Source organism: Cariama cristata, unplaced genomic scaffold (genome assembly GCF_000690535.1).
Source record: "Cariama cristata isolate BGI_N322 unplaced genomic scaffold, ASM69053v1 scaffold16792, whole genome shotgun sequence".
In the NCBI taxonomy this organism is placed as follows: domain Eukaryota; kingdom Metazoa; phylum Chordata; class Aves; order Cariamiformes; family Cariamidae; genus Cariama; species Cariama cristata.
The window spans coordinates 1-10,988 of record NW_009602290.1 but is presented as its reverse complement, the minus strand read 5'-3'; the positions used below and the strand labels follow the sequence as shown (position 1 = coordinate 10,988).

General features: G+C 52.4%; 1 protein-coding gene across 1 annotated transcript; it reads right to left on the bottom strand.

Moving 5' to 3' along the window:
- Positions 1-955: 955 nt before the first annotated feature.
- On the bottom strand, positions 956-10,985 carry GSS (glutathione synthetase; the record flags this gene model as incomplete). Its single annotated transcript, XM_009694712.1, has 12 exons — positions 956-1,079; positions 1,836-2,025; positions 2,347-2,428; positions 2,622-2,816; positions 3,455-3,521; positions 4,823-4,900; positions 6,088-6,168; positions 6,624-6,740; positions 6,912-7,051; positions 7,599-7,674; positions 9,504-9,649; positions 10,950-10,985. Coding segments are annotated over 12 exons (1,332 nt in total), but the record flags the coding sequence as incomplete, so codon positions are not given.
- Between the last annotated feature and the right edge of the window lie 3 nt (positions 10,986-10,988).

Sequence of the window (10,988 nt, the reverse complement as noted above, 5' to 3'; positions counted from 1 at the left end):
TGTATGTGCTGCTGGAGATGCTCAGCGCCTGACTTGCAGTGGGATGCGCTGGCACAAGTCCTGGGGGATTTGGGGTTTATTAACACACTGGCTGTGACACAAGGCTCCAATTCACCATCACACTGGGATCTGCCCCCATTGCTGAGGTATTCTTATTCCAGCCCATGGGGATCTGTTGGACAAGGCTGCAGGAGGCAAGGGGAGCAGATGCAGCCCTGCCATGGGGAGGGCAGGGCCTGCTTCGTGTAGCACAGAGGCACGGTTCAGGATGAATACCCAGGCCAAGAAAACAGGAGTTTTGCTCAAGAGGCCCTTGAGCAAATTACACCAGGGCAGTTGTTCTTTGTGCAGGAACCCTGAGGATCTTCAAGCACAGGGAAAAGTGGAAATCGGGGTGGCAGCAGCACCTGAAGGAGGGCTGGAGAGGCTGTGGGCCTGTGGAGCTGGGCTCCCCCATTTAACCTGGAAAGCACTGAGGCCCAGGGCCACAACTCCCCCAGGGGAAGGCTGTTACTTGCATATCCACCTTTCCCCTCCCCTTCCCTAGCCTTTGGGTTTGCCTGTCTCCAGAAATAACAAAGCATCAAGGAGCATAAACTGTGAACAGCGTGAGTGCCTGTTGTGGCACTTTCACCCTTCAGCTTTGCTGTACGTACCCCTGCCCGCAGGCCAGGCCTCAAGGGAACGCCCAGCCCTGGGAGGTCACAGCTGGGATGGATGTGGGGCAGGGCCCCCTGAGCAGGCAGAGGAAGAGCATCCCTTCTTCTTGCAGGAGGAATTGCAGAGGAGAAACTGGGGCTGGCACGCAGGATGTTTGAGCAGTTGTGTCTGCACAGTCCCTCCTCAGTCCCCAACACATCAGCCCTTGGTAAGCGCACCCTAAGGAGAACATCCCTGTGGCAGATCAGCTCCTCAGGCAGCAGAGTGAGGCAGGCAGGGATGGGGCATCGCCTCCTCACACCAAGTAAGGGGTGTCCAGCACGGCCACCCCAGCTGCTACCCCACCATCTGCGTGCTCGATGGCCTTCGTCCGCAGGAGGTGGCCGGCAGCCTCGTTCATCACCATCTCCTTGCCGTGTCTGCAAAGAAAAGAGCAACTGAGCACCTGCAGAGTGTAAAGCTTATGGCATTTCATCTTGGACAATTTGATTCATGTTCCCTGCCACAGCGCAGCACAAGTAACAGGCACGTAAAAGCCCCAGGGCTAATGCCGAGGTCTGCAGACACCAGAGCTGCGTCTGTTTTGTGCCTGCCAGCGACAGTGCCTTTTCTCAGCTGGGCCATTTTGGGCTGATTGCTCTGCACACAGAGCAGAGTGTCAGGTTCTGAACGCTGCCAGAGTACATTTGTTTCTAAAATTGTACGAGAAGGACTTTAATTTATAAGCCTTGGAAACATTTCTATGGGTCTATGAGGGTTTTAAACGAAAGCGGCAGCTATTTAGGGTTGAACATGACTGCGTTAAGCCTTCAGATATTTCCCAAGATCACCAGGGCTTCAGAAAAGCACGTGGCTGCAGCCAGAACACTCCCAGAAATCGGGGGTGAGCCACACTGGTTCCACATGGCTGTTAGACCAGTAACCGCCAGCTCCAGCTCTGAGGTTTTTCAACAACTCATTTGGCAGCAGGTACAGAGCAGCGGTTCGGTGTCTGAACGCAGGGCTCAGAGAGCTGCTGCCAGGGGCAAAGACTGAACAGTCACATCTGTTCCCTGGACCTCCACCTCCTTGGAGACCTCTGCCATGCTACTGTCTTCAGCACAGAGGGGAAAATGTTCCCAACCCAAGTGCCAGCTGGAGCAGGTAACCACTCTGTAATGCAAGCATGTTCTCACCTGACATAGACACCAAAAATACCAAGCTCTGAGATGCACTTGGACACTTGTAGGGGACTGTGAGCCCTCAGCAAGTAATTCATTGCTGGCTGTGGTTTGAGCTTATCCATCAAGATGTAGGAGGTTCTCTCAGGGCTATCTCTGATCTTCTGCAGAACCTGCCTGAGTTCTTCTCCATAGAGATTGTTCCCTGACAACAAAACCAGCAAGTCAAGCACTTCCCAGCACAGCGGAAGCTGTTGGCCCCAGCTATGCAGCCCCAGCAACCCAAACAGACTCAGCCTTTGCCTCCCCATGTGCTGCCTGGGCTCCCCATGCCCCAGCTCTGGGGCCTAGGGAGCTCCTCCAGGAGCAGCGCTACCTTACTGCCACGACTACAAGTAGCTACAAGCCACCCCACCCCACCTTTTATCCTCTCGGCACAGGACCAGGAGCCATCACAGAGCTACTGCCTCTCCTGGATACAGCACAAACCACAATGAAAATCCACACAGACCCAGTCCAGTCATACCTCCACCTTCTCGCTGTGGCTTCAGCACAAACCGGTCGGGGTCAGCAATAGCCGCAGCAGCTATCTTGTCACCCTCTTCGCCCTGGCAGAAAGGATGACAATAGCAAAGCATCAGGGAGGAGGAGGGGCTCCTTGAGAGACTCCTCTGAGCAAATCAATGAGGTCCCCCAGGGATGACAGCAAAGGCCTTTCATCTTCTTAACCAAAGAGAAACATCACACAGGCCAAGCACGCGTCTGCGTGTTCGTTCCTGCTCCAACCCTGCTCACACTCACCTCATCCAGGGAATAGAGTCCAGCAAACGTTGCTCTTATTCGAGCGACAGCCTCGGCGCGGCCAGGCAGTAATCTCTCCAGCGTCCCTGGCCGGCTCAGCTCCTGCTGGACCTTCTTGGTGCCTGCGAGTTGGGTAGCAATGTCAGGGCACTTCACTGCCCTCGATCTCTCCAGCAACAACCGTGCCTCCCAGTTCTGAGACAGAAAGAGAGCAACCATCCCATCAGCAAACAAACGAATGGTTTTCTCCACTCTTTTCTGCTCAGTTATTGACAGATGATTTGCCTCCTCCCTCCCTGCCTGCCAGGGATGGGGGGGTGGCAATAGCAGTCCAGAGACAAGCAGACATGCACACATGGCTTTCCCACCACCTCTGGAAACGGCACAGCTGGGTTAGTCGACTGCCTTTGTGTGCACCCCCTCCCCAGCTTCCCCAGTGCTGCCACCTCCAGACAACAGCAAGATCTGGTCTGTAGTATTATTACCTGCAGCCTAATAGTCCTAGTAGAGGACAGAGTGTGAGCTGCAGATCAAGTCTAAACCCTTTAAGCAGGTGCTGTGTTAACCCATTGTAGAGAAGCAATTCAGTGCTGTGGTAAGAGGTTACCACATGAGTGGTTATTGGAGAAGAAAGCCACTCGTTTTTCTTGTGCGAGTGCCAGGGACACCCATGTGCACTGTGGAATCACAGCTTCCCAATGCTATCAGCCACGCCAGACAGGACTAACCCCACCCAGGACAGGATGGATGCCCCTGGGATCACGGGGCATTTCAAACTTGCTGGGCAAGGCCACAGCGTGGGCAGTTTCTTGATCAGAGCAGTCAGTACTGACCTGCTGGTCGTAGTTCTTTGGCACGTAGCCCTCTCTGTAGTACACCACTGCTACCTCCTGGCCGTCTCTGGAAAGGAAACCAAAAGCATTCACAGAACCAGGCCAGTCCCTGCCTGTACCCCCCAGCACCAAGGGGGCTGCAATGGGGTCAGGCAGGCAACGCATTACAGCATTTGCCCCTTCTCCTTCGCTTCCTGGGCTGTTCTGTTCCTGGCTGGCTCTGCCAGGGAAAGCTGAGGACTGCAGGCCCTGGCTCCTCTCCACTGAGCCCCACCTGGCTTGCCCTGTCCTGAGACACAGGGAGCTGACACCTGGGCCTGTGCCCTGACTAACCAAAGTCTCAATCATTCAGGCACTCAGCCCAGCAGGGAGCCAAGCCTGGGAGATTCTTGAAGCTGGCGGGGAACAGGGTCCTTCTCCAGTGGCAGTTCTAAGGCAGGACATCCAACTCAACAACCTGCCCAAGCACCAAAACATCCTGCCAGGGCCAGGCTATCAGCGTACCTGTAGCACCTCACACCCAAGCTTTGTCCACACAAACTGTGCACACGGTCAGGGAAAGCAGGACAGAAACTGCTGGCAGCCAGGCAGTGTAACTGTAAAGGCATTCATCAGTAAGAGGAGAGGATACTCTGGAGGAAGTACAGTGGATACACTTTCCCCTTAACTGTCTGGCAATGACAACTGTATTTGTTAATTAAACACAGCACAGGCACCAAAGGTCAAACCGTGAAAAAATTAGCCTAACTACAGAAAAAACATTGGCATGAAACCATATCTTCTTTCAGGCTTGTACAGCTCCAAGCACATTACCCTGGAAATACGACAAAAGTCACACTTGGCACCAACTGCCAGCGCCTGGTGACAGTGACCTACATGTTTCTGGCCCTCGCAGGGAGCAGGCAGGACGCTGAGTGGCTCAAAACCAACAGATACTATAAGGACATGTAATGCTTCCTCCTCTAGCAGTAATAACTCAGCCCGACTCCCACTGGCAAAGCATCATGTGAGCAGCAAATGTCTTTATGGAAGCCTCTGAAATAGCCAGGAGTTTTCAAAGCAGATGTATGTGGGGGAAGTAAAGATCCTGCAGAGCTCTGAAGGCTGTGGATTGAAGGATGGAAATTACATTTCCAGCTGTAAGGGTCTGATGCTTCTATGCAAAAATCTCACCACTGTGAAAACAAAATCAGTTCAGCTCTAAGAGGAAACAGCAGCAGCAGCAGCCTGGAGCATGGAAGAGAACTGCTTTCTCAGACAGTCACTATTTACACTCAGAACATACCACCAGCTTTGGTTGAAAATTCCCATTTACAGCCCTGTGTGCCCAACACACAGCCAGGAACGCGCACCTTGGCTCATACTCACATATACAGCCTCTTGGCATCATCCAGAGACCCCTTTTCAAACACATCTCTGAATCGCTTCCTGATGACCCGAATATTCCTGTTAAGAGAGGAATGGGAGCGTCACCAGGCTGGGCATAGTTACTTGAGCTGGAACTGACAGGTGGAACTGGTGGCTCCAGCAAGGAAGATCTGTGGGCTTTGTACTGCAGAGCCAGAGGAATCCTACAGGCCAAAACAGTTCCTGTTTTTAGCACCTGTCCTATGTTTCCAGCCCAAATACTGTAGGAAGCAGAACACATGCCTAAACACGCCAGATTTCTCCATACTCACCTTTCACCTCCTAAAGTGTTTCTAGGAGAAGTCAGTATTTTGGTTTTCTTATCCCTACGTAACAGATTCACTCACTGTTGGCTTCAAAGCCAAGAGCTGCAGACAGACGAGTGACTTCCTGCATGTTTTACTTCCCTCACACTTTATAGTCTTTCCTCCACACAGTGGCAGTGTGGACTTGCTGATCTGGAGACACAGCACGGCACAGCTCCAGCACCGGCTCAGGACGAGACCTTATCAAAACACTTCCTTCTCCAGGGTCCTTTACTCCACTGCCACATTGCTTACTTTCCGCAGATCTGTCACAATCATTACTTAGGCTTTTATGAAATACCCTGTGCCCAATTCCAACTCGGAGAGCAAGCAAGACCCTCATTAACCCCATTCTGCTCTTTATTGTCTTGTCTAAGAGACTTGGCCCACAGCAAAGCTACCCCTGGTGCAGCTCTGAGGACTACACAGGCACAAAATCAGCAAGGAATCAGCCCTGGAGACCAGAGGCTTTGATGGCTGCTGGTATTTCCAGCAAAGAACTGGTGAGAGGCTTTGGGAAGCTGGTGAGAAGACGAAGGTGGGTGCTGAGGCTAGGCAGGTGGCCACTGAAGGAATGCTGAAAAGAGCTGCGTAACAGGTCAAAGAGATAAGTGCAAGATAAAGGCTGCTCTGTTACATACTGAGACATGCCCTCTCACAGTCACAGAAACTATAAAGTGTTTTGACTTTATCCTTGAGTAGGTGACAAAGTAAAAATGCAAACGGATTCTGCACACCTCCATCTTTCCCTGGCCTGCTCCTATGCTCCCACTGCCACGCCGTGCCTGCTGGAGAGCCTGGGCATGGCCCACAAGCTGCCTTGAGGGAAACACCACAATCTGGCAGCAGTGTGCTCTGCTTCCCTTTTCCAAAACCGTACTATCTCCTTCCTTTCCCATCCCAGGAAAATTCAACTTTTACCTGTTCCAAAGCTCATTTTCTACACATCGCTGATCAAAAATGTTCCTCTGGACTTCCTCCACCAGAAACATCACCACAGCACTGGAAGAGATACCAAGGATATCATTAAACCCAGAAACACTCCACATGCACCCAGGATCACCAACTTTTGATCACTGTGATTCAAGCTTCCTGCACTGCTCCTGCTCATTTTCTCCAGTTTCTAGGTGTCAGCATGCAAACAGAGAGCAGTACTGATCCTGGGTAATTACCAAACCAGTGCAGGGTGTAAGCACAAGGGCAGGAGGAAAAGCAAGCTCTGTGCATGATTATTGAACCACACAATTCCTCCAGGGCCCCTCTGCACCTCTCTGCCTTTGTGACACAGCAGCCTCGCATGCTAAAACAACTGCATTGCTCTTCCCAGGGTGCCACAGGCTTTTCCAGAGCAGCTTGTCTAGCAAACAGGCAACTTTCGGAAAGCACTATTTCAAAACCAAACACGTGCATCTCCAGGGGAAAGCTAACCCAGCCTCCAGCAGCTCCTCTCTCCTTACCTTTGAGAACCATAAAGCTCCCAGGCTTTCGCAATACCCAAGGCAAGCCCTTTCGATGGGTTGTTAGGCAGCAGGCGCGATGCTTCCTTAGACTTTCCCAGCACTTTCAACACTTGTCTGTGGAACAAAAAAAAAAAAAAAAGAAAAAGGAGCTGTAAATGCCGTAACAGCCCCCAGCCGGACCTAAGGAGCAGGTGTTTGGAGAGCACACAAAGACAGGGAGCGCAGCAGGCCATGCGGTACAGCTGCTGCAGCACCTGCTGGCACAGGCCAGAGATGCTCCCTTACCCGTGGACCGCCACAGTGCGGGAGGTGAGGCCTCCGAAGCTGGCAGCAATGGTGTTTATTTCTATCTGCTTCAGAGCCGGTGTCCCATCCACCCCACAGTCAAACATATAATCAGAGCGGTTTATGCCTAAAAACACAGACTGAAACAGAGGGGAGGTGAAGTGCGTTCTCCTGTTGCCTTTAACTGCAAATCCCTTTGATGACCTCACTTCAAAATCCTCCTGGGACAGATCCAGTCACCTTCATTTTGATGAAAAACTCTGCAAGACATGCCCGTGGGTGCCTTGGCCCTTGCTCAGAGCCCATAGCCCTCCTCAGAGGGGTTAACAACATTCCTGAGAGTAAAGGAGCTTCTGCAGGGACAGCCTGTCCGGCAAAGGTCCCGACACGGCACAGGTTCTTGCCCTTTCCCTGACGTTCCCAGAGGACAAAGACAAACCATATTAAATCCTCCTAGTCATGGCCTGACTGTTTCCAGCGGCACTAACCAAAGGGCACAAATGTCAAACAGGGCAAGGTCCTGAGCTCACAGGCTGTAAACCAAGACATCGTAGCTTAGGGAGCAACGAGCCTGGCTAAGGAACAGTTCAAAGCCCACAGCAGCAAGCTTGCAGACAGAGCCTAGGCAACCCCACCGCAATGCAAAGGGGTACAGCTGCTGACCACTGGGGTCTCCTGCCAAGGTACCTGAGCCAAGCCTTCCTCCAAAACTTGCATGTGGATTCTGAAGAGTTGAGCTGTGAAGTCATCGACCTTGATGGTGCTAGAAAGAAAGACAGACGAGATCAGTCCCAATATACTGCCACAGAGGAACAAGAAAATTAATCCCTCTCCAGAAAAAAACCTTATCAGGGACATTCTCCAGCACAGATAGCAGGGCTGTGGCTAGACCCAAGTCTTACAGCACTGTTAAGCATCTCACCATGAATGCACTCTTCATCAATGGCCACAGTACATGACCGTAATGCAAAGCCACTTTGCTCAGCACAGCCACTCTACAAAAAGCACCGCTGCACAGAGGTGACTCATTTGCAGGGCAGAGAGACAGGACAAGCAAAAGCAAAGAAATGCAGCAGAATTCTGCAGATACAGGAAAGAAATCAGAAGTCTCTCTGTGCCTGCACACACAGTTTATAGAAGCAGCTTCTCAAGCTTCATCAAATTCCCCCTGTCCTGTTGGGTTCCAAATCCTGCATGCTGTGGTGCCAAGTGCTCCAGTGGCCCTGCTAGAGTAGGCCTGGCTTTTATTCAGAGTCACAGAATCATAAAATGGTTTGGGTTGGAAGATACCTTAAAGGTCATCTGGTTCGACCCCCCTGGCCCTGGCCGGGTACACCTTCCACCAGACCAGGTTGCTCAAAGCCCCATCCAAGCTGGCCTTGAACACTTCCAGGGATGGGGCAGTCACAGCTTCTCTGGGCAACCTCTGCCACTGCCTCACCACCCTCACCAGGAAGAATTTCTTCCTTATACCTAATCTAAATCTTCCCTTTTCCAGTTTAAGGCCATTGCCCCTTGTCCTATCACTCCATGCCCTTGTAAAAAGTCCCTCCCCAGCTTTCTTGTCGGCCCCTTTAGGTACTGGAAGGCTGCTCTAAGGTCTGCCCGGAGCCTTCTCTTCTCCAGGCTGAACAACCCCAACTCTCTCAGCCTCAGGTCACAAATCCATGAGCTAATTGTGAGCAGCACCTCCAAGGAGCTGCCCTGAGACACTGCGCAGGAGGCAGCACAGGGCAGGCACTGGCATGCACACAAGCCCCAGGTGCTGCATTCCTTAACCACAGGTATAAACATGCCCTCACAAGCTCTGGGACAGGCACAAGTACTAAAACATCTCTGAGGAGTCAGGCTTTAACAAAACAAGAAGGACGCTGGAAAACAGTCGTCTTTGCTCTGTCCCGGTGCCAGAGAGCCAGCAGCAAAGGAAATGGGTTTTGTGTGGAAGCATCAGCTCTACAGATTATGGGATTGCAGTCAGGGATGGCTGCTCCAGCACAGGGCAACAGCCACAGATAAATCCAGCAGAGTTCACGAGCCAAAGCTGACCAGTCCTCCAGCACCCAGACCTTGCGTGTCACTTTCCTGGCATGGCTGGGAAAGCAGGGGACAAGGGGTGACCGATCAGAAGTAGGTGTGGGGGAAGGAACAAACACCTTCTCTTCATAACTGCGGGCAGGCAGCAGAGCTGGTGGTTATCGGAGAGCTACAGGCAGATGCAAAATCAGACTAAAAGTGACTACTAAATCCGGGACTCAAAGGGGACTCCAGCAATTTCAATTTAAGGCCCGGGGCCAACAAGCTCACAAATAAGAATTCACAAGCTTGAAACAATGGCAAAATTGAAGATCATTGCAGGGAGTCAACTTTTGGCCAGATGTCCCATCTTCTAAGGCCCAAGGAGACCTCAAAACACAGAGACTTGATGGAAATTAATCTTAGGACAAATAACGCAGCAAAGGAGACAATTTCTGCAGAGGACAGGAATGCACACCTCAGCTTGAAGGACATGAATGGATGGAAGGCAATGCCTGGAAGGTGATAAAACTTTGGATTTAAAATATTTCATTAAAATGCAACATGCAAGAAGGTTACCTGGCCAGCGTATGCTCCAGGAATTCTTTGTTTTGACTAATAGCATCCACCAGCAGGTTAAAATCTTGCTGAACAGCATACGCTTGTTCAAACAGGGCACTTGGTACTGCCGACGGGAGCAGTGTGAAGGGAGCATAATTCACCACCTGGAAACAAGGATGCAGCAGCAGAGCAGTCAGGTCTATAAGGTTTAAGTGGGGCTAAAGAGGTGCTTCCTCCGCTGGTCTGAAGGCTGAAGCCAGCCCCAGCCCTAGCCCTCTTCAGTGCACCCTCAACAGACACATGGCCACAACACTGCTGATCCCTGACTTTTGACGGCTTTGCTTTATGAGCCATCCACAGGGCTCTCTGGAGATAGGAGCAGCTGGTCCAGAGCTCAAGCTGGGCTGACACTTCCTTCTGAAGAATGCTCTGTTTCCACCTTAACCGGAGAGCACTGTCTCCAGAATGCCTCGGTTTCAGAGGAAAGGTGAATTTGCCAGTCCTGGGTTTTCGCCAGAGTCACTTCCTTTAATCCCTGCTCACTGAGTCCCAGGGGTGACTCCGGACCCCTGGCTCACCCCACAGCTCAGGCACAGGGCCACCCTCAAAGCCAAAATATTACACCTGAGAGAAGTTCCCAATTCACCTTGATTTTTACACAAGACAAGGGACACGGGCAGTGTGTTTGGCCTCTCCTCCCAGGCTCCCTCTTCCTCTCACCCGTCAAGGTTTCCGCAGAGCTCTGACCTGACCATGTGGTTGACAACAAGGAGCAGCTCTGAGGGTGGAGACCTCCCTCCTTGTACCTCTGCCAGCTCCCAGTGCAGCTGCCGGTTTGCCCGCAGGCTCCTCAGGGACCCACCCCAACAGCGTCACACCCCTCTTGCACAGGTGTACGTCTTCCTCCGAGACCCCTCACGGCACCTATCTCCAACAGGCCAAGCCCCCCATCAGCACACCCACCCCAGTGAGCTGCCAGAGAGATTCACCAGAGGTAATCCCACACATCAGCCACCCCAGTCCCTGTTGCCTCGTCCCAAGTATTGTACCCAAAAACAGAGGCCCCTCTGAGAGACGGTCCCCTGGTTCAAAGGATCATACGGGTGGCGAGAGGCTGGGAGAAGGACAAGCTCCCACTACCACACACATGCAGGGTTCCTGGCAATTTCCCAAACCTTTCGAGATCTCTCCCTCCCCTTGGAAAAGGGGAACTGTATCGCAAGGCTGCGTCTCAAGGAGATGCACTCAGCAGCAGGACGGGGTGTGAGTTATAGCCCCCAGGTCGGTCGTGCTTCAGCCAAGCTTCAGCCAGGCAGCTGGGTGCTCACTGCAAAGCAAGGCACGCTGCTGAGGGCTCAGCAAACCCAGGGATGGCTGCCGGCCCCTCCCTGTGCTCCTCTCGCTTTGCTGACTCACACTCTGGCCAGGACCGAACACATCCCGTGACTCTACTCGGGCACTTACATCCGACATGTTGGGCTGCTCCTCAGTCCGCATCAGCAC